The sequence below is a fragment of the Amyelois transitella genome, chromosome 6 (assembly GCF_032362555.1).
Source record: "Amyelois transitella isolate CPQ chromosome 6, ilAmyTran1.1, whole genome shotgun sequence".
Lineage (NCBI taxonomy): Eukaryota > Metazoa > Arthropoda > Insecta > Lepidoptera > Pyralidae > Amyelois > Amyelois transitella.
This window is the reverse complement of record NC_083509.1, coordinates 6,811,042-6,835,941: the sequence shown is the minus strand read 5'-3', so window position 1 is coordinate 6,835,941 and position 24,900 is coordinate 6,811,042. Positions and strand designations below refer to the sequence as shown.

Genomic DNA, 24,900 nt, shown 5'->3' with positions numbered 1-24,900 from the left:
TAGTTCCTGCGATTAGCGCGTTCAAACAAACAAACTTTTCAGCTTTATAATATAAGTATAGATTAAGCGATAAGATTGAGTACAGGTAGACCTCTACTCAATACTCAATTAACTCTTACTCCTAGTCCTCTAGTGTAAAATGTTACATAATTTTACAACTTTGTATTTCACTTCTCATAAAAGGTGGTTTTAGATCATAAATTTATCAGACGAGTTATATTTCTTTCAGTAAAGTGTATTTTCGATCTCAATGATAGATAGCAGTTTGTTTTGATGATAAGGGCTAGAGTAACAAGTCTGTGAATGTTATACGTATGTATGTAATTATCTGAATCTACGACAAGGTAAGTTTAATAAGGTATTTATTTCAATTCTATGGTTACATTGCAAGATAATTTATACGGATCATTTCATTATAAAAATAAAGCATATCTTTTTGTCGGGTTTATTATATAAACCAGGGTAATAAGACAAGCTTTTATTCCTTTATAATAGTACCAATTCCACTAACGTTTTCCAGGAGCCGGTACGATTGTATTCCATGAATCGGAAACATTCCGTATGTATTATTTCCAGTCATGCAACGAATGTTTATTGTTTTGTGGTCTGGCGATGGCGACACACTTATTGAAGGAACAGGATTTGCCCTAGTTAGAAAGGTACCTATGTACTTACTTATTGAGCATTTATTAGTTTTAAAGAAAAGTTACTAAAAATAATTTGTTTTCACTTCAGTTACAAATTTAGAATCAAAAGTTGAAAGAAATACAAATACTAAATTATGTGCCGTGTGGTTCCCGGCACCAATAAAAAAAAGAATAGGACCACTCCATCTCGTTCCCATGGATGTCGTAAAAGGCAAATAAGGGATAGGCTTATAAACTTGGGATTCTTCTTTTAGGCGATGGGCTTGCAACCCGTCACTATTTGAATCTCAATTCTATCATTAAGTCAAACGTGGCCTATCAGTCTTTTCAAGACTGTTGGCTCTGTCTACCCCGTAAGGGATAAAGACGTGATAATATGTATGTATGAACTAAATTAAAATAACAAAAAAAAGGTAAAGACTACTTGAGCTCATTAAATTAAGACTATTTAGATAGTAATTTTAATTTCGAATATGGTTCCACCCTTTGAGCACTATGATCGAAGGTATTATTACTAAATAGACTAAGAATAACATCTTACCTGAGCCTCAGGGTAGATGACAGTAGAAGTGGTATGCGAGGATGCTGCAGGCGCGGCGAGGGGCGGCACAGCGACCACTTCAGGGCGAAGTCGCTCGTGGTCGTGAGCTGGGCACGGTGGAACAGCTGACTCCCACCATTGAGGGGTTGACGCCCAGTCCAGCCGGGGTGGCACTCTGATGACAAAATTACAGTAACATGGATGAGAAATTGATCTGTAGGTATAAAGCGGGTGTACTAGAAAGAGTCAATTACTATTTAGGAAATAGGTAGAAACATTCACATGTTGTACATTTTACGTGCAGAAAGTTTACATAAATTAAGAGTGACCGACAATAGGCTATTTGACAAAGTTCTAAAAACTATCTTAGGGTATTTATTTGTTTATAAGGAGCCCTACAAAAATACTTTTCTGCCTTTATTACAGCTATTTTATTAAAAAATAGAAAAAGAAAATGAAATATTCAAATATGCCGCCAAAACGCGACTTTAAGCAATATGGCGGCCATGGCATGCAGTGACGTAAATTTCGTGTAAATATCATACAAAGCTTGTTGGTGTTTCGAAAAGTTTTGATTTTCTCTTGTTTTATTTAACTTGTGCCACGTCATATGTGTGAAAATTATTAAAGTGAGTTCCTATAAATGTTGTGCAGTGCCTCAATGCACTAATACAACAATAAAATCTCCTACGAAACTGTTTTTTCTATGCCGATGGATTTGAATATTCGCAAGAAGTGGTTTCAGATCATGATCTAAGATCAGTGGTTACCATACCAAGATATACTTACATTGATGTTTTCACATTCCTCAGTTCGGCAGCATAGAAATCTGGATTGTCTTTGAAGAAGACAATCCAGATTTCTTCCTTCAACCATTATTGCGTCCACTTTTGGTAGGTTTCGACTGTCAGCTTTCGCGGAATTGGTTTCCATTATTAAATATCCATGTTATCTGAGTAATCCTGAGCGATCAAACACTTATAAAAATTTTGAAAAATAATAGCGAACACTAAGGAACGGTACGATCGACAGTCTGTTTATGGATAATTGACGTCATAATAGAAATAGCCAATCACGTTCGTTTTTAGTCACGTGACAGCTGCATATAAAAACCTAATTTTCTGAGACGGATTTTGTTTAAATAATGCAATATTTTTATCTCGCGTTATTACAAATCGCTCCAAAAAAATAGATAATATTAAGACTGATGACATAAAAGAAATGTATATTTTTAATACAGTCAAATAGCCTATTTGATATACATGGGACGATTGAGGAGCGGATACAGAATTGTTATGAATATATACCTATGTAGGTACGTAACATCTCAATATCTGTTTTTGTCCGACACAACCAGTAAATTCGAGCGGAATCACAGTTATCAAATGATAAATTAGACAAATAAATATGTACTGACGTTTTTCATATTACCTACTGCTATATTCTCACATTTTATACGATTTAAGAGCTTTAAAGCGAGTCATTAATGACCGAGTAGCCAGATATTTGGGAATAGCATTAATTACGTATGGAGCGACGATCGATACCTTAATTCATTTTTGATAACCGCCGTCGTTAATCACCGCTGCGAATCCATTAAACGTGTGTGAACAATGTGGAAACTCTGAATAAAGACTAAAATTTCATAGCGATTTTCGATTACAAACGCTTTATTCACTTTTAAATATTATCTATTCCTACTTCAAACAAGTGCCTATCTTAGCTGAATTCAATCCCATGGAAAGCGTACTCGCCTTTGTTTAATTTTTCATTCAATCATCGTAGGCTTTGAACAAAAATGTAAATTATAATGCGTTGGTTGTACAACAAGTAGAAGGGTAACAACACACGCAAAGATCTCAATGAAATTACAGGTCTGCGTGTCTTTTTATTGTCAATGGGACGATAAACTCTCGATTACCAGTCTGTTGATACAACTTGACTATTTCTCATAACGGTTATAGTAATGACATGTTGCGTTGTTGTCAGCCATCCAGGGTAATTGTAGCTATCGTACGTTTTCTCAAGGATTTTTTTATTTTCATTAGGGGTTATGGTAACTTGTCACAATATCATGTCTGCCGTAAGCGGTAGTTATGTTTTCGTGGATGTTTTTGATTATTGTATGGTCTACCACGTGCATACATATGAAATTGCCTTGTTCGTGGTAGGGTATTACTGGAATCATATTTTATGCCGTGGATTGTTTAAAGTGATCGGTATGTCTGGTAATAAAAATGTTACCTAAAATATTATCTTTAAATATACATTACGTAATCACATTAAAGGATGTTACCGCTCGTGTTTTTACACTAAAGACGTTGAATTTATATATTCGAGAATGATGAATGTGAAACGAGATATCATAAAATGTACACTTTGTCATGCCCAGAGTCCATCAATTTTATTGACAAAAACCAACATCGAAGCGTTTAATCAATAAAAACGACCCTATTTCCACGGCGGACTATCAAATGATATTAGACCATATCATAGTAAAACATTTCTCCTTGTAGCAGGATTGATTGATTACATATTGTTTTTATCTGTATGAAGTATATAAATTAGTTGAAATATCACACTAGTATCTTTTTGTTTATGTTTTTAATCAGTTAGGAAACTGTGTATTCAGTCTTATTGATTTATTATTTTTACACTTTAACGCGAACTAGAATTTCGACCGTATATATAGCAAATTTCAGTAATTTCGATAAGTGCTTAATGAAAAACTACATAGGTAATCGCTAATACTTATACTTCAAACTGCCTCTTTCAAAGTCACATTTGAGTAACTTAACAAAATATGTTCCATTCTATTTTAATTTACCTTGGTGTTGGCACTTTGATGCTATCATCGCTGAGTTCCATCTCCACTGGTGGCAGCACGACAATCTGGTTCCAGGGCACGAAGACAGTCTTCCTCAGGGGCTTGAACGGAGACCGCTGGAACTGCAGGGTCACCGCTCCACCACCGTTCACCAGGACGTCGAACCTTTAAAGTGGTTATTTAGTGTTAATTCTTTCAATTCTTTGCGAAATTTTCTTAAGGCGTTTCGATTTAAAGCCTGGGGTTTCCTTAGTCTTGTGGTTAATGGTCCACGTATACATACATTGACTGACGAAAAACGGGTGATGTAATATACGCCCTAAACACTCGTAAATTTAAAGTCACTAAGAATTTTATTGGAATAAGAAAACTTCCTACATATACGTCTATGTCCCTTGCAAGGTAGACACAGCCAACAGTCTCGAACAGACTGACAGGACACGTTCAGCTGTTTGGATTTATGATAGAATTCAGATTCAAATAGTGACAGGTTGCTAGCCTATTGTTTAAAAGAAGAATCCCAAGTTTATAAGCCTATCCCTTAGTCGTATTTTACGACATCTATGGAAAACACATGGAGTGGTCCGGCTTTCAGAACTAAGATAGAGACATGAAAGATTTTTTAATAAAATACTATTACATTTGCATGTCATTTTTTAAAAGTTTCTCATGTGTAAGTACCTTAAATGAATGATTCCATTAAAAACCAGCGCATCTTTTTGGTCATAAATATTTTTCTACTTTAATTAGCGATCAATGCGAAAAACGATTTGTTATTTTACCGCGGATTTATGGTAATCGACGATTAAATGCTCAAACGTGTCATGTTATTCGATTACATATTCACATGGTATCTACGGGTTGCCAGCGAGTAATCCGATTTCATACTCGATGCTTTTGATACGCCAAAGGAATTTGTAACGACCATAACAAACATTAATGATATTTGCTCGCACTCTCAAATATTTATATTGTTCGCTTTGGTGGAAATTTATTAACAATAATTACAGTCTAGTTAATTAAGCTTAGTTCAGGGAATAATAGCCTAGAATACCTACACCATATATTTTGTTATGGATGGCGACTGAAGTAAGTAGCCGTGGTAACTACAAAAGGACTAACCTGACTTGTAGGTATTAAAAGAGGAATAAATTAATCAGCAATACCATCGCAATTAGTTATTCCTAATTATTTATGAATGTAATTATGTACTAATAACATTTACATAATACTAGCTTTCGACTTATTCCACAATAAACAAAATTTCCTAGAGGTCGGTCAAATGTTATTAAAGATAGAAAAACAAACACACGAACACAATTTAACATTTATTAGATTAGTACACATATGATAACTAGGAACTATTACAGATTTATTAACGAGACCAAAATTATCAAGTTATGTCTTCACAAATAAGTCTCTTTGTAATCATTTCGCTTTCAAACATTTATTTGACAAAGGATATGTAAGTTGTGCAAATCTACTCTTTGGAAAACCGCACGATCCTTTGTTTGTATATAAGTCTATCTACGTATATATACATTTGTACGTTTGGCCGTTTATCACGCCGTATCAATATTTTTTCACGCATATCTTGTATGATTGATGGCGCACTGTTATTAAAATACTATCGGATTGGTAAGGCTCGTTTTGTTCAATTATTTATATTCAATCATAGTTCCATTTGTGAGCCATCAATATTCCGTGAGGTACTTATATATTGGTGTCTGTTTTCACACAATTTTTCTATTTGTATTATTCTCGTATTGTTAATACCCTGATATTAATTGAAAAAGATGGCCCAATAGTAAAAATTATAAGGTAAAAGTTTAGTTAAATCAATTTGTTTTTTTTATTTTATTTTAAATTATACATACATATAGTCACGTCTATATCTCTTGCAGGGTACACAGAGCCAACAGTTTGAAAAGACTTAAAGGCCGCGCTCAGCTGTGACGGAATTGAGACTCAAATAGTGAAAGGTTGCTAGCCGATCGCTTACAAGAAGAATCTGAAGTAACTAAACTTAGTTAAATTATACGAGTAATTAGGGTTGCGTTTATTATAATTCGTTTTTTAAAGTATGTTTATATTGTTAGATTTAAAAATGTATTTATGAGCAATAAAATTTCATTGGAAAAGTAAGATTGATATGAAGAGGTTGGCTTAGTTAGCAGTTTTGATTAACAATCGTAGACCAATATATAGGTATTAGCTGCTAAGCAAAACCAAAAAATATTTAATATACCCAAAATTGTTTAAACTACATATAATGCTAAATTTAGCTGCGCTATTTAAGTGGGTATCGATTTATGCTGACTAAAATAAATTGTGTACCACGAAATCGCACGAACTTTAAGCTAAGTATTAATCACGGATCATTAAATTTGATTAAAGAATCCAACTTTAATGGTATAACCCTATTTCATAGATTTAAGCAGTAGTAATTTATTATTTCAAATTATATCTTTGATCAATATGATACCTAATAATCGCCGCCTACGTCGCTATCGATATTATTACTGGTTTTAAATTATTTCTTGTGCGATTGGTCATCAACATAATGTATTTCTTTAATCATAAAATGTATGTTTTAATCATTTTTATGTGCCAGTTAAATAAAAGTAGTACATATTACTGGTTAAATTATTTGCTGTTAGTCCTGTAAATTATTATGTGTAAATAAAAAATTATGAATAATAGCAGCGCAAAATTGACCGTAGCACGTGCTACGCTAATTGCTACGGTAAAGAATCGCAAGTATTGCAAGGAAACATGGGAAAACACGATAAAAAAAAGTATAAAGATTGTACTCACCATCCGCCTTGCCTCGTGAGGGTGAAGCCGAATCTGGCCTCGCGGTCCACCGACACTCTGATGCCGATGATCCCCAGCCCCTGAGGCGAGACCACTTGACCCCGCATCACGGACACACGGCTGCACAGATCAATTAATTCAGTGTGTGCCTTAGTTTATAAGCACACACACACAAAATAAGTTTGGACAGAAGGTTTATTGAATACAAAAGATTTCATTAGGTTTATGTTTAAAGTGAAATGATGTGAAATGAAATAAGTAACCATTTTACATGAAAATAGCTGTAAGATTTTTTAGACCTAACATGTTTAAAATAGACCCACAGATTACACAAAAAAAAATCCATGGCCGAAAAAAAATTAAAAGCGTGATCTTTAAAAAAAAAAATTTGTTTATTTAGTTATTATTTAGTATATGAAGAGATAGACTTTACCTACCGATGTTGGTTCACATAAATAAAACAAACTTTCTGTCCCTTATTTTGTGGTAGAGCACAGCGTGATGCCATTCACATTATCTTTTATTTTTAAATGAACATCTCAAAATTTGAACTCAGAGCATAATTATATACTGTTCGAATAAGACGTAAATCAATACCTGTGAAATTTATAAGCAAATAAAACTTGTTTCTTGGAAATTAGTATTGACAACAAATTATATTTTCATTTTTGTTTATTGTGGATAAGATAAGCATACAGAACAGTAAATTAACGTTTACTAAGAATATTCATTATGTTTAGATAGATTATAAAGAAAATATATTTCTTGTTCCTAAGGATTAATAAATTGGGTTGTTTACTTCCTCACACAATAAGTGGTATCTACTATTTGCAAATATCTAAATAGGTAGATTTGAATTTAAAGAGTTCTCTCAATTTCTCCAAGTTTCCACCGAAGTATATTTTATCAAACAATACCAACATAATTAGACAGAGTAGGTTAAAATAATAAAAACATTCTGTGAAATACACGTAGAACCTCCTTTTTAAAAATTTTAGAAATACAAATATTAAATTATTTCGAAATAAGGGAATTGTCTTTGTGTTTGTGAGCACTAAGTAATATTTAAAATAATTCCATATAGCCACTTTTCTGAAGTCGGCTAAAAAGCAAACCATCAAAAGAACGCTCCACTCCCGACATTTTAGGTTAATTACAAGCAATGTGACCCAGTAATATTAATTAAATTACAACTGGTAATTACAGCGGAATCCTGAATTTAAATAAGGTACACAAAATACAATACAGAATAATGGTTGTTTCTGTATTTCATTATTGGAATTACCAAAAGATAATTAAAAACGAATTCCCGTGTTTTTGCTAAATAACACGTAACATTTTTAAATTATACCAATGTATTAAAATTATTTGGATGTTTCGGAAAAATTCGATTTTATAATAGAAAAAAACCTTTAATTAATAAATTCATATAAAGAATTTTATTTAAACTTTACTTTTTTACGAAGTCAGGAGTAAATAAAACAGAATATGCATTTTATTTAAAATTCTGACACTGTTTCAAATAACCGCTTAGCAGCCCATTGTCGATCTGTGGTCGACCTATGGTTAAACTTGGGCATAATGGTTGATAAATAAGATTTTCTGTTTCTGTATGCTATACGTACCCCATGATTTCTCTTTTTATTAATATCAGCAAACATACATACAAACTTCAACTCACGTCTCTTTTCCGTATGTTAATTTAAAAGTATATATGTGTAATTTACAGTACATATCTACGAGTAAAGGTTAAAATCAACTGTATGCAGTGAATGGCGTCACGTAGCGATTTACTTCGATCAATGCTGAGCGAAGTGCTTGTGCTATGCTTATGCTTAATGTAATAGTGAAGTAAGTATGAAATAATTAAAAAATAAAATAAGAAGTTCTTAGCATTGCACATTCTCTTATCAGGATCAGCTATATTCCAGGAAACATTTCAGTTCACGAAAAAAAAAATATTCATCTATTTAAAACAGTAAACATGTCTGTTCGTTTTTTTTATATAAATATTTTACGTGAACTGAAATAAACCTAGAAAGGTATGTATTATAATGCATGTAACAGCTGCCACAGAAACCATGTGTATAATAATATTTTGGCGTTAATTTTTGTACGTATCGTCATACAAAAATGTATGAAATTGGTGCAAGAAAAATATATCTATCAACATAATAAAACTGAAAGGCTTTAACTGATAAAAACAGCTAGCTAAATATTTTATAACAGCTCTACAAAATAAAAAATGGAGTAGACTATGCGAATGCAAGTATGACCATTACCGTTGAAATCTTCATTGTGGCACCATAACAGTAATAACATATTCAAAACCAGTATATATCGAACATAATATAATTATAAGAGGAACCTGTAAAATGCAAAATATTTTTAACAATAAGTTAACCTACGCCGAAGCTTAAACAACCTTATTTTTTTTTCTAATAAACAAATACAAATATGGTTTTGGTTTGAATAAAATCATGATATGTGAAACATATAACACTATTTATAAACCTTTTACATATTATTGTCAACAGAAATGGTATTTATAAATATTGAAATACATATATTAATTGCAATAATTGTAAGCATTCGCTGAAAATGTAATTAATTAAGAGCTAGGTACTTTACCATTACACATTGGTGTTAATCAATTATTTATTAATTAATAATCATAATTTATACATACGATTAAACAGGGCTGTGACATGATTAATGACATTGTTATTTTATAGTTATCAGAAGTAATAAATATAAATTAATCATTTATAGTATACTTGATTTCATTCCATTATGCACAATGCAATCATACTCATACAATGTTAGTCAAAACTTATTTAAAAGTGAGGTAAAAGAAAAGATGAGACATTTTCATTGCACCAATTTCTGTATGAATGTAGTCTATGGTTGATGGAAGCGATGGTTGTAATGTACAATGTCGACAAGACTGCTTTATTTTGCTGTGAAGTAGTCGGAGTACATCCAAATAAGTTGTGTTCGGTTAGTCACAGGGGTGAGGATCTAAACACATAAAGAGCTCGGGCGAAGGGTAGGGGGTTGGTTAACAGATGAAAGACGCAGACAAAGGGTAAGGAACACATAAAAGGGTAAGTTTATTTGAAGCTAAATTTGCGTGTTCGCTGAAATTTTGCTCAATTGACAATATACAATTCGCGTCTCGATTCGTATATTTTACAAGACCTAAGCCTACCGAATTGTGTTTTAGACGTTTTGCGTGAAAGCGTAAATGATTTTCCTAGGTTTTATACAGTATAACAAAAGTATACCAATATGTGAACTATAATATAAGCACAGTAGACGAGACAAATAAATATTACAAAAAAAATTGTTTGTGGCTGCGGCAAACGGCATCGGAAAGTGAGCGCTCGCGTGCGCATACGGGCGCTAGTTTGGGGATCGCGAAGACTTTGTCGCAGCCACACAAAACATTCAAGACAAACATACAGATGTTACATACACATAGAGAATGAAACGAATACAGACAAAGGAGTGAACGAAAAGAGAAAAAGCGTCAGTGGCTCCGCTCGCGTGCCGGGTGACAGCACGCGATTGGTGCCTACATCACACACATATGCAGGAATCGCAACAAAAGGGAAGAGGTTAACAGATACTGAACACTGAGGGGCGAGGGCGGGCTGACTGACACTTACCATGGTGTAAAGGAATTCCAGAACTCGCTAGGAGTGGCGGACACACGGCGGCACAGGGACACAGAAAGACAGGACAGATTACTACACAGATACCTACATCCCTCAGTGCAACCACACCCCGGCTTAGCAACCACCCGGTCGATTGCACTCGTCTACATTGGTTACTTTGCGTTTCAACACTTGATTATTAATTTAATTCCAATTGAGACAAGACGAAGCCCGTTTGCATTAGAACAACACCACCACTTTCAATTTGCCTATACATTTTAATTAAATGTGATTGCGAACCTAATTTAATTTAAATATCTAATTTCATAACAAATAATGTATCTATAAAATATTACAACTGCTATTACATTTAAATTAAAGATTGAGAATAGTATTAATTTGGAATAAAAGAAGGGAGCAGAAGTACATACTTACTGGTTTTTAAATTTTGATTTCAGATAAAAATTTAATATTTTTTTGGGCTATAGACACATTATGCTGCAAATGCCAGAACGCAATTTAACCACTCTAGACTCCTGAACTTAAATAAAATAGTGAAGCGGCTCGTGTTTTAATGCAAACAAACTTTTGAGGCGCTTTTGCATATTAAGCGAGGTGGGTTGACTACTTTGTTACTCAGTTTTGCTTTGTCTTATTTAAATCAATAAATAAACTTTTGATACTGATATATATGCTGACGTATTTCACTATAAGTTTCTACTAAATTTTAGTTATTCTGTCCCATACACTAAAATCATGAAAGACGTGCGAATAAAATCAATAGGAAAACATATTTACTGGGTTTGCGTTTTAAGAAATCTATTTTTCCTTTCAACATTAAATATGTCTCTCATGATTCAAGTGCGTTTCGATGAACCTTATCCAATAGCATTAGCTTCGATCGAGGAAAGACAAACAAAACTGTTCGAAAGCTTTTGAGCGTTCAATTGATTGTATAATTTCATTTATCTATTGGACATAAGACGCTTTTTGGTTTATTTAGACAAACAGGTATAGGGTTAGACACACACAAGGGATAAACATTAGACAATACACAACACATCGGATCTGGTGTGAAAACAAAAATGAATAAATATGAAAAATTATTCAATGAAAATTATGGTTAATTTTAACATAACCATGCTAGGATTGCAAATAAAAACCAATATTTATACGCGAGAAAACACAGGAAAATCAAAACACTTCCACCAGATGATAAAATAAATCGTAAGTTACAAAAGTATAATATTGTTACCAATTAAATGAAAATAACCACACCAAATCCTCGGAGAGGTTTAGGAAGATGAGCGGGATTAAATGGTAAGGTGCTACGCCTAATTACTTTATGTCGTTATGAATTTTGTATCTTCTCCTCACGGATTTACATTACAGTACGGCGATGATTCACGAATCTAAAATCATTGTAAAGTGCAAATATTAAATTTATGAATTGTGCTAAACCGATTAGACAGTCCTAAACCAGCTAATGGTAAAACATATCGATGTTCAAAAATGTGTAAATTATAGATTTTGCCATCGATATGTTTTACACACATGAAGTGATTTGGTGTTTATTAAATTTTGGACGTACAACTACTGTGGCACTCACCTTTCTGAATATTCATCCATGTGCGCGTAGCTTTGTACAGAGTTTTCCTCTATCAGGAATTTAACTCTTTGATAGAAGGAGGCGGTGACCGAAGGCGGTTGTTTGCGGAGGAGAACTTCGACGGGATCGTTGGAGGAGAGGCACATGATGTGTTCAGCGCACTCGGGCCGCGTGCAGCATTCCGAGTCCGAGCAGTCCGTCATGCCATCTTCAAAATTGTAGTGAAATTGTCAACTAATGTGACTTTTTATATTGTTTAATAGTACAATAGATTTGATGTATCACAAATATTAGTCAGATTTCTATGTTCATAATTTTTAATTACGTGGGTATTCATCGAAAAAACATACCAAATAATACATTTGTTTGAAATATATCTCATCATTGAGATCTTAAACTTTATCTGTTTTTAAAGGATCCTGGTTTATTTATAAAGTTCTGTAAAGTTACCATTAGTGAATGTATTTCGCCCAATTTTGCTACTAGGTTATTAATAATAATTCTTGCACCCGCTATGCAAAGGTTTTGGGAAGAAAAGTATGAAGAAAATATGATATTTTAGGATGTGAATTTTAAGCCTTACCGTCATCATTATCTTCATTATCGCTGCAAGATAATTCGAGGGCAATAGAGCAGTCAGTGCCCGCCCAGCCATCAGCGCAGGAACATCGATAGACACCATCTTCCAGAAGGCATTGTCCATGACGGGAGCAACCGTTGGGGCAACCAGCTGTGCAACGATTATATCATGAATAGTATGCATGAACAAAACAGGTTTGAAACATAAAAGTAATGATAATACTAACGAAGTGTGCAATGTCGGCCGTTCCATCCTTGTGCGCAAACGCAGGTGCCGTTTTTGCATTGGCCGTGTTCATGGCAGCGAGGCTCGCAAGGCCGTTGGTCGCACATCGAGCCCGTCCATCCTTCATCACATCGACAAACGCCTTCCGCACATACTCCGTGAGGGCCACAGTCCAGCGAGCAGACCACTACAATTATTTCAGATTATTAGTAAATTTATCAGAAATATAAAAAAAGTAAAAAAAATATAAAAAAAACGAATCAATTTTTACCTTGAGAACAATCATCGCCTGTATAAAGTGGGTCACAGACACATCTACCCGCGTCGAGGTCGTAAATACCCCGCTGGGAGCAAGCCGGGAGACAACGCTGGACCCTGGGGTCACGATCCGTGCAAGCCGCGCCACGCCACCCCGCGCGGCACACGCACCGCCCACGGACGCAAGACCCGTGACCCCCACATGTTGGGTCCAGGCAATCCTCTGAAAAACATATCAATTAATCACCGAACTTTCCTACAGGCCTCTATTATTTGTGTAAACACACGAATAAATACCTTCGTCGCATTTAGGGCCTTTCCATCCTGCTTTGCAATGACAATGACCAGCAACACACTGTCCTCGACCAGAGCAATCGGCTGGTTCACAATCATGAGCTGGGACATCACATTCGGCCCCTTTCCAACCTTCAGAGCAATGACAAATGCCTCCAGCATATGCGCCGTGACCAGAACAAAGAACAGGGCAAACACCTGTAAAAATAAAATAAAAAATAATATAGTTATGTGTTAATTATTCTTTAAAATGAACTAGTAATTTAAATTTAAAAAATAACTTACTCTTAGAACAATCGTGGCCCTCGTAACCGTCCACACAATCGCATTTCCCCAAATAACATGAGCCGTGACCAGAACAATCATCAGGGCATGAATTCGTGACACCCTCGGCTTCAGAGACGATCATTTCTACGCTATGCGGTTGGAGTTCATCATTGTATATCGAAATAAACCATCTACCGGTGTCAAGATACTGTAATATAGTGACATTCACCCGCATATCCGTGGATCTTCTGCTTATCGTGTGGTTCCATCTTTGAAACGGGCTAATCGTGCTCAATAATGCATCCCAGTCATTAAGGCTACGTGGATGAATTTCATGTTTGTGTGGACTCCGTCTTCTTCGCAGTCTATGATCTACTCTGCCTCCTCGAATAAATTCTACGAAATCATATTGTGTAACACTAGGGGCCACGTTTCGTCTACCATAAACAGCAAAATTGGCACCCCAGGGCACGGTAAAATTAAGGCTAACGTAGGCTGGCTGTTTATTCCGGAATTCTGAACTCCAGAATTGATAGGCTGGTATAGTGGCGTGATGTAATTCGTCGAATTCTCTAACTTCTAGCGCTGGAGACCAAGGTGGTGGTGCTGCCTGTTGTGCTTGTTGAGGTATTATAGCTGATTCTAAAGCAGATTCTACTGTCGTTGACCACCCACCAAGAGAAGAAGTTGATATTGATTCTAAAAAATATTGGAAGATTATTTCGGAGTCTTTAAATCTTAATTACAAAACTTCATGAATTATAAAAATATGTTACATACCATCTGACGGCGAAGTTGTTGATAAAGCATCTCTTATTCCTTGTGCGTGTGTAACTGCTTTCACATCCTGTACTAAGATGCAATTTGAATTGTCTATATTACTTTTAATTGACGATAATGCTGAAACAAAGAAAACAAAAATTTTAAGGATACATAATTCTTCTTCAGAAAGCATACACTAAGTCATTTATTGGCTTAGTAAGTTTGAATTCTAAGCTTCAAATCTCATATCCAATCTGGACTTCCAATTAAGTTTCCGTCTTATCGGGAAGCATCGATAATGCCCAGTAGCCGAACGTAATTATATTAAAGTTGACACGGTTATTGCTACTACGCATAGCATGTAGGTATTACGAAACGCGAGGCGACACAATACAAGATGTCATTCAAAGTACGCGTGTTTCTCGGGGTAGGCTACGTGATGTTCCGACAAGTTTTAATTAAGTGAAGCACGGTCGAGGTGAGTTTCGTGGCGGTGTGTCGAAGCGATTAGTTCCACTGCCGTCGACTACGCCACCGAGCACGTAGGTGGTTCGGCGACACCCAGCCATTTCTTGCTCGAACTCCGTTGTCTCCTCATTATGCGACAGTTACCATCGACTGAATCGATCATGGAATGCTGCGCTACGCTGCCTAATTGGATAATTCTTTACGGTGCACTAAGAAGAGCACGGGCTCCAATAGCACGAGTTTTATCCCTGTTTGATACGATTTATTTTTTACATTGAAAACAATTGAAGCGGTAAATTGTGAAATCTTCAATATACATGCCATGGTGGATTTAAGATTAAACCAAACAAGAGTTATTTTTGAACCTAGATTCCTTTCCCCAAAAACTTCAATGCAAATAAATAAAAACTTGCGAGGGGCAACCGAATATTGCGATGTAAAGAGAATTTATTGGGAACATTTATTAGTTTTGTAAGAAGCTTGCGAGCGCTTGGCTTTTGTACAGCGTTGGGGATGAGATATTTATTCATGTTCGCGCGCGTGCGCAGGATATACGCCTAATGACTTGGGTTCAATGCGTTTAGGCAATTTGTCAATCTTTATACATTTAATTGACATAGAGGATCCTAATTTATTAGTTCCACAATTTCCGCCACTTATTGCTTACTAATTTGTTGAAGGAGATGTGGTGTGCACATCTCCAGGCAAGAATGTAATTATTATTAAAGGAAATACAATTAATTATTCTGTGATTTTATAACCTGTATATTTTCTTGAAAATAAGGGACAGAAAATATTTATTTAGTTTAAAAATAAGTGAGATGCTTGAACAATTTTTCTTAATTTCTGCCCCTGACCCCCGGCGGTGTCGCAGCAATTAAGTTATCGCCACAATCCCCTGACACTTCACGATCCACCGCCAAGATTTACATTGAGATAAGGATCCCGATGCACTGACGCCATGTGACTATTTGCGTTAACGATTGGACAATTTACATTATTCCTCTTCGCTAAGCTATGTGGGTTGATACTACAATGACAATAACTTTTATCGGTTTAGAAATCGGATAAGTAAGTTATTTATATTCAGTATCGAAGAGTGCAGAGCCATTGATATATGAAATCTCATTTCAAAAGTCATTTGTAAATATCTAATCTATTTGCATAATTTTAATGCTGTTTCATTTTAATCATAAGATATTTTACTGAGCGCTTATGAAATATTGCTAACGGTAGCTATTTTGGCAATTGCTTTTTTGGGTTTGGTAGGAAATAAATTTATACTTACCTGATGTTAGAAATTATTGACATTACTTCTTTTTAGTTACCTCGGATTTATATAAAGATCTATACAGGAAAATTATTTATCCTTAATTAAAAGATTCAGGTTCTATTTGTAAAATCATACAAGTATTGAATGCGCACGTATCTTTATTTTATTTCGGAAGTTTTGAACCATGTTACAATGATCTGTGGTCACCGAGCGGCTGAATCGGTTACTAGGGTTCCGATTTTCCTTGAAATGATGTTGTCGTTATATTGTCAAAATGTTCGGATTCATTTGTACGTAAAAAAATAATAGACAAATAAACAAAGCGATTGTTTTAAGATAAGACAGTTCAAATAACGCAATTTCCGTCCATAAAGATGAAATATGGCATGTGGTAAGGCGACATCGCCGATGATCCCTCGTAAAATCTATAAATTTTCGCCATACGTCGACGCGGAGTAGGAAATGGGGGTGCTTTGACGACTTGGCCGCGATGCATGGGACGATTGTCTGCAGATGGACGATGTTTGCTATCTCCACTATTTTTCGAGTTAATACAATTTATTGTAATACGATTCAGCATAGATTGCATCGTGCGATGGGGGAGCGAAATTCGTTTGATGGAGTCCCGGGGGATTGCGACGCGCCGTCGCTCTGGCTCGGTATTAGTCACGTGATAAATCTTTCGTTCTCCGTGTCGTTTCCTATCTCTTTCTATTACTCACGGTGACTCGTATGGCTGTCCTCGTCTAGCTGGTGTCATATGATCTACATTCGCGGGAGGGTCGAGGTCTTGTTTGTCCCATTTCCAACACATAAGATGCGCGGACAAGTACAAATGTAACTGCCAACATGTTGATTGCATTTTTCATGCCAGACTTAATTGAACAAGTGCAGTACTCGACGAAATAATTTGCTTAGATTTTATCTATTTCGACTTAAAAATTAGAATTTATTTGTTAAGAAACAAAAACACAAAACGATACTACTGATCCTTTTATAACACTGTAAGTAAATCTATTTTAAAAAAAGAATTCACCGGGTCAGATATCAAGCCGGTTTATTAGTACTTGGAGAAAAATGTAGGTAACTGCATGTATGTGTATAAACTATAACTCCTAATTGTGCAATTAAAGTCAGTCGTAAGAAAACAAAATAGGCATACTTGCTTCAACTCAGTCGTTGCCTACTTAGCTGAAATGATAACAGTATCGCATCCTACTGAAATAGAAATCAATATGACTAAAAAATATCATTTGATCTATAACTTTAAAATGAAAATGACATAAAACAGTAAATATTGCCAAGTAAAAAACACATGAATCAAAAAGTGGCAGGTCACCTGATAATGCGGCATTCATGTTTATTGTTACCAATGCTGCATCACGATCACAAGGCCCCAGGGCGTTAATGCTCAGCACTGAGCGGGCTTTAATAAAACATTTGGGGCCCACACAATTTCAATTACCTACATTAAAAAGTTGACGTGCTATATTTGCCCTCATCTACTCTCTACCAAACGTAATGAAGGGTGCAACAGATGGTCCACATTTTTTCATTACAATAGTAAAACTATCGACCAGGAGATTTATGTCGGATTAAAATACAAAACGGCTTTTTATTCGGTACATATCCGGAACGCCAGGAGGCGTTCCCGACAAACATTATATTGTGTTTCGAATCCCAATAGTTGTAGGACATAACCAATGATTTGTGCGTTATAAACTTGATTAGATTTTTAATCAGTAAAAATGGTTTGAAAATATAACATCTGACTGGAAGATATTTGGTATATCTTAAAGTGGCAATAACGTTCTATAATTAACAAATTGATTGATTCTGGTATATCTTATGGGAATCTAAATGTGGCCATTTGAAGTCTTACAGTTCATTGAGAGGAAAGTGTTCGTTTTGAACCGGTCACCGCCCCGGCCATCAGTATGCGACATGCTCTCTTATCTACTGTCCCAGTAATTTAACTCGAATCTAAATGAAGTGAGATCCGATACGATAAGCCTCATTGACTTAAAACACCTTACAGCGTCGATTCATTACTTTTAAAAGGCGTTGAAATGTGAGATTTTTTCTTTTCAATCTACTTTCTAATTATGCGTAATAACATTTTTTTTTAAATTTTATTTTTGTTATTTAATTTTATTGTAGTTTAATAAATTTTATTAGAAATAAATAAAATTAAAGTCTTGATTGAATGAATTCTTAGGGGAATTAGTTATCCCAACTAATATTATAAATGCGAAAGTAAGTTTATTTGTTTTTTAATTAACCAATCTTCTTAAAATGTTGCCTATATATAATTAAAAGTCTGGAGAAGGACATAATGTACTTTTCATCCCGGTAGACACTAAAGTTCACGTGGCGTGACAATGAAGCACACGATCAAATAGATATTGATAATAAGAAAGATTTTTAAAATTAAGTTATGGTAAAAAATTATGATATAAAGAAAAATTTAAAATGCTTAAATTTGGAAGCATCTATTTCACATCACATGTTAATTTCTGGCTGACAGCGACTTGCCGAAATCGGGCAAGTTATACGACACATAGCGTGCTTGGATCACATTATTTAGTGTTTGTTGAAACTGTTTAATAGGGCCGTGGGTTAACTTAAATTAACTGGCTCCGGTTAAACTGTAGCTAGAGAATTTACTGTTATCTATAATTATTCAAAAGTAGTTTATTTATTTTGAGGAAGCGATTAAGACAGTAGAATTGGATCATTTATTTTTAACTTGCAACCAGCCCCAAGTTGCTAGTAAATAAGTGTGATAAGATTTATAAAGAAGAATGAGAAAAAATAACTAAAATATACCGGATAAAAATTAGGAAGTATTATTTCCTTTTTTATCATAACAATATTTATTGTTAATCTACGTATCTTCGTGATTCATGCAAAATAGTATTGGTTAAAAAAGCTCTTACATTTTGATACTTAGGAACAGCCATGGAACTTCCATTTCTGGCTGTACCTTAGTATGTTACGAGTACGAGTAGTAATAAAAGGAATATGGCATAAAACAAAAGCCTTATACAAAACAAAGATAAGAGAGAGTGCAGAGCAAATAAAAAGGTATGCTCGGGTTCCATTTTGTTTTCCGTTCAAGTTTATAGTTCGTGAGGGCTAAATGCGCAGTAAAATGTAGGCCAGAGGGTATCGCTTTGCCAGTGCTCGTGTCAACTTTGATGCTATTTTTGTGATATGTCTGCGGTCTGCTTTTTTATCGCCACTTTGCCTTTCATCGCTATTGCAACCACTCTAAAATAACTAGGTATGGCTTACGAACGGTGTCTGTTCTTATATATAAAGTTTATTTGCACAAGGATTTAAAAGGCGCCAGTACTCTTAAATTAAAAAAATACTTGATTGTAAACATTTTCGTAAAAATGTAGTCTAATATGATTTTGTTGTTGCAGTATGGAGTGAGTAGTGGTTTCGGTTTAAAGCTGGGATTCGCATATGCGATATATGAAGCATTAGGCACGTATTCATTATGATCGGTCGTTGGGCGGGTAGGGATTGCGCTGGTATAGTAAAATAATACGGGACATGGAAGTGTAAGATAATTTATAACGAAGAGAGGTCCGCCGCCCGGCCCGCGGCACGCTGCGCATGTTGCGTTTCGTTAGACGCATCATTTATATTTTGTTGATGTTTGTTTAGTTTTTTTACGAGGCTCACTGTGGATGCCGGTTGCGAGATTTAAACAAAGAATGATGAAAGACTAATGGTTGATGTCTGTTTCGGTTGCAACATCCATGTTTAATCAAGTCATTTACATGCACGAAGTAGATATTCAAATTTATTACCTTCTAGTAATTGAGTTTAGATGTGATGATGGAAATGTTTTTTCTATTATAACCTGAGTGTAAAACGATAAACGAATAAAACTTTTTTACTGCCGTTTCTCGACCCACATCTATGAAAATGGCATTTCGTGGTCCATCAGTTGTAATATACAGCATTCTTACATTAAAGATTTATTTTTATGTTCTATGTTGATTGAGACTTGAGAGTTAATAATTATCGAATATACATATGATGATCCGATCATCTAATTTGCATTGTACTCAACTTCGTTAAAGCTTGCAAGTCGTTCTCAAGTTTACTCTGTTATTCAACGGAAATACCTCCAACTCATGTGAGATTTGAAGTTTAATTATTTCCTTAAACATGTAAATATGTGAAATTGGATGTAATGTTTTATATTTTTTACATTTAATTTACATTATATGCAGGATGTAATGATGACAATTAAGCACCTGTTTAATATATCTACAGATAATGTTATAACGACATTAGTTAAAATTATTTGTTAATTTGATGATATTTTTTTGTTTTATCGTTTGGCATACGATTTAAATGGTTTGATTGCATTGTCAATTGCATATTTTAAATAACAAGGCATATATAAAATAAACTTCGTGCTAGTATTGCATCTGAAATATCGTAATACTCAAACGCAATATTACCAAGGCTTCTGAAGCTAAACACAAAAGCGCTTATAACCGGTTTGAGTACAGGATACTTATTAAAAACGATAGAAATTTATTGATCAGTACAATCGCTACTGTTCCCCGTAGAATGATAGCCCCGGGCGAGCAATCTCGTGCTGCGCGAATCGGCTAACCATTCTGCCTTCCAATCATACAGTAGAAGACAGTCTGCCCCTTAATTGGAGAGAATCCAATGCTGGAGGCACTACTTTCGTAAAATAACGACGATGTGGATACAAATTGTTTGGCGTTATTTCTTGTAAATTATTCGTTTATTTATTTTTAAATTAATTTTATCTTTGTGCGCTTTGTGAATCTACTCAGTTCGTGATTGGGTGACATTAAAAATAAATAAGCTATGAAGCTATATTTTTCGGTTATAATTAATATAAGTTCTATTGTATCAGAATGATTTCAAAAAAACACCTTAGTAGGAAAATCTCTTGGAGACTTGGGTTTACAATCAGAATTTTGATTTGAGAACGCAATGTGGTTGTTATTAGGGATGCTTGATAAAAAAATACACATGGCGTTCCTGTTATACTTGGACTAAATTGCTGAAAGAAAATATAACACCAAATAGGTGTTGAATATTTAATGATCATCCCTACCATGGATTACAAATTTCATAAAGGGTGATATCTGTACTCGCCCTAATTTAAATCTTTGTTGAGAGGGGCGACTAAGATAGCGCACTGCGATTTTTCATCGACTGCGATCAACTAGGGAGCGATGTGAAATCTACGGTCGTAATTACAGACGGAACAACAGATAAATAAGCACTTTGATTGGTTTAGTATTTCATTTTGCTGCAGATGGATACTAGGTACAGACACGGTTCATTTAGGAAATGTTACGTGGGCAGTAAATTGCGAGATAGCAAAATGTTCGAAATGTCAAAATTACTTCATCATTCGGTGATGAAACATATTTTGAAAAATTAAGATTAACCAAGGGAAAGCAATGTTCTTTTAGGTTATGAACTTATAAGCTAGCAAACTATCACAATTTTAAATTCAATTCCGTCATTAAGCCATATTGCTGAACGCGGCCCTACAGTATTTTTAAGACCGCTGGCTCGGTCTATCCCGTAAGGAATAAAGACGTGATTATATGTTTATATATGTATAATGAATGAAGGTAAAATTAATAATTTGAATTGTTGACTTTGAAAAAAAAATAATTATGTATTTCGAAAACAATAGTATGAGGACATTGTATAACGACGTAAAAAGTTAGCAAAAGCAAACAGTTTTGTTAAATTTCGCTGACAGTCAAGATGGATCCTCTCTATCCCAGTAATGATTGTAGCCGAGTTGGATGTTTGTCGCAGTGCAGTAACAAAACAGTGAGAGTACAGGAGAAAGAAGAGTTGTAATGACAACGAGAATTAATGATTTGGTACAGTAGTAAATAATAAGAGGCTTATCAATATATAATATATATTTGTAACTTACATTTCCATATAATTTGATTTCCATTTCAAATGATAAATTTCGTTTGAAACAAAGTTTTGATAAAGATAGATATCACCTACTCTGTATTCATTTAGTCTGTAACTGGTTACTGAAATAAAGAAAAAATACCTCTGAAGGAAATCAAAACACAATTAGTTTTTCGATGTAGAAAATCCTTTTTTCTTTATTTTTATTGTTCTGCACCGAATTTATTTTGTAGTGCAGTTCCACGTAACGAAGACCCACTAGCGCTAATGGATTGAGAGAGAATAATGTTATGAATATTTTAATCGGCATTCCGAGCGAGTTAATAAAAATACTGTCTTAACGAGTCCCCAGCACACCCTGCTGGGATTTTATGAACAAAGATATATCGACAATATAAATTGTATTTTCTTCGATATTAAATCGATACAATAGCCACTTTTGTCTTTGTCGTAGGATCTTTTAATAACTTTCGTTTTAAAAACAGTTTTCAATAGAAGTTCGAAAGCACTTATTAAATTTCCCGCCATTTGCAATATACATAGTTTCGGCAATATCGTAAAAGTTTATTTTACAAATTAAAATTGTTTTCGATGTAACTTTAATATTTGTTCTGAAATTTTTTTCGTTAAAATTGTATAGTTAGTAAAACAATTCACGAATTTCGGTATGGATAAAAATGAAACGTTTATTATTTTTTTGTGATTAAAGTAATAACAAAACTTTTTCATAGAGCTTTATTTTATTAATTGTAGTGGTGATAATTTTTCTTGAGAAAAATTTATAACGGCTACAGTTAATAAAATAAAGCTCTCGCCACGGATATAATACTAACAATTAGTTACGCAGAATTCCAGAAACAATTCATTTGTTTCGACGAATTATGCGAGAATGCGTGAATGGTCAAATCAAACAGAAAATATCCGAAGCTATTTGATTGTTTTGTTAAATAATTTAACAATTATACATTTTCCGCATCAGCGTTAATGATTTACGCAATTCGCCGTATTCATAAAGCTTGTGCCTGCAACTTCGAACGCGTCAAATTCAGTGATTTTTCCGTTCTTGTGGGAATTTAGATTTTTTTTCTTCCATACTCTCTACGTAATGTTCTTATATTCTTTATTGTCCACGTCTTCCAAGTTACAACCGGAGGATTGTTTGTAGGTTGACTTTTAATGCCTTACGATGTGAAAGAGTTTTAAGAAATATTGTCCTATTTATTACTAAGCAGTATATAGCGCCGGCAAAATTGCATAAAAATATTCAAATGTTTTGTCGTAAAACCGTTTGTCCGTTTAAGAGACGTTTTCAGGATGTTATAACAATTTTATTAGCGTTATCTTTACGGGCCATCTTAAAACTGCTCGTAAAAAGATGGTTTGTAAGTACGTAATCAAGTCTGATCTTAAGGATATGATCAGAATATAATTACTCGAATATTTTAATAGCTTTAGGATCTGTTGTTCATTATTTACCTCTATGAGGTGATTAAAAAATAAGTTCTTTGACAGTTTTGTATGAAGATATTGTGTTATTAGCTTGATTAACAATATACCTAGTACAATTGGTATAAATAAGCTTAAATATATCAAAGGTAAGTGCTGCATAGAATTATCTACAACTTATTATAACATAATGACTTAGTAGTACCTACTTCACGCCAATTCTATTCGACACCATATTTGCTGTGGTGCAATAGATCCATACTTATATACTCATCATACTATGTAAATCTAAATAAATAGAGATAATTACCTATAAAGTATGCTAGCATCGCCGCTAGGATCACACAGAGGCAAATCATAGCTATGGCGAGGCATTTCCATGTGCAGCGGTGTTGGCACCGCTTGTCTATGTGGAACCTTGAGGGGGAGTACACGGGGACTGGACTAGGTTGGCTGGCCCGCAGGGGGAAGGCGACTGGCATGACTAGAGGCTGGTTGGCGAGTTGGCAGTGCCCGCTGCCCAGGGTGCCTCCCCCCATCCCGCTTGACATCGCCGCGCTGCCCAATCTGTGAATGAAAAATATTGGTTTTAAAAATGGAATAAGTTAAGGAGGCGATTATGGGACTTAAGCGCTCCTGTGCTACAACATAATCCCATGACTGTTCAGTCAGAAGGAAAAATGTTAAAATAGTAAAATCTTGTATGTAAGCTCAGAGCTTTGAAGGCGTAATAAAAAATTAAAACTTTATAATAAATATATTTTTTTATATAGTGACTCGACAAAAAGTGATTGCGAACCCTTTGGGAGATCTTGATTATAATTACGTGTTGAGTTTAGTAGTAATAATAATTGTAGTTTTGTTTGTTGAGCTGAAACAATTGTTAGTATAGTATTGAGTTTGTATTCAAGCACCTTCTTTTTAATAATTAATATTACTTTCCAAAACCAAAGATAAATATGTGAAAATGGGAACCGAAACCAGGACCGTGATCAATTACGTCATTGATACCGTCAAAAGAACTATGTCCGTATCGAATTATCGTATAACACAGACGAAAACGCTTATGAGATCCAACAAAATTCAGTTCTATGTTAAAGGTTTTATTGCCTCGTGAAACAATCGAAACGTTCAAACTTTTTGATGGAGGTAAATAAATGTTGTTTGTTCGTGCCACGAGAGCGGCGAAACAAAAAAGTTCTTAATTAGCACGGTCAGAGAACGGTATTCCGTATATAACTAGCATCAGGCCCCGGATTTGCACGATAATCC

The 24,900-nt window shown here is 34.6% G+C and overlaps 1 protein-coding gene and 1 long non-coding RNA gene across 2 annotated transcripts in view; one reads left to right on the top strand and one right to left on the bottom strand.

Moving 5' to 3' along the window:
• The window catches only part of LOC106131321 (teneurin-a), a 48,349-nt gene that overhangs the window by 7,371 nt on the left and 16,078 nt on the right, over window positions 1-24,900 (bottom strand). The window contains exons 3-13 of the mRNA XM_013330389.2: window positions 23,939-24,195; window positions 14,505-14,624; window positions 13,743-14,423; window positions 13,461-13,655; window positions 13,177-13,386; window positions 12,907-13,092; window positions 12,684-12,830; window positions 12,101-12,308; window positions 6,833-6,952; window positions 4,016-4,180; window positions 1,189-1,363 (exon numbers count right to left, since the gene is read on the bottom strand). Coding sequence (XP_013185843.2) covers window positions 1,189-1,363; window positions 4,016-4,180; window positions 6,833-6,952; window positions 12,101-12,308; window positions 12,684-12,830; window positions 12,907-13,092; window positions 13,177-13,386; window positions 13,461-13,655; window positions 13,743-14,423; window positions 14,505-14,624; window positions 23,939-24,195 — 2,464 coding nt within the window. The remainder of the gene's footprint in view (window positions 1-1,188; window positions 1,364-4,015; window positions 4,181-6,832; window positions 6,953-12,100; window positions 12,309-12,683; window positions 12,831-12,906; window positions 13,093-13,176; window positions 13,387-13,460; window positions 13,656-13,742; window positions 14,424-14,504; window positions 14,625-23,938; window positions 24,196-24,900) is intronic.
• LOC132901864 (uncharacterized) lies at window positions 5,711-6,623 on the top strand. Its single transcript, XR_009656921.1, has 3 exons — window positions 5,711-5,836; window positions 5,920-6,207; window positions 6,239-6,623. It is a non-coding gene; the product is annotated as an uncharacterized LOC132901864 (long non-coding RNA).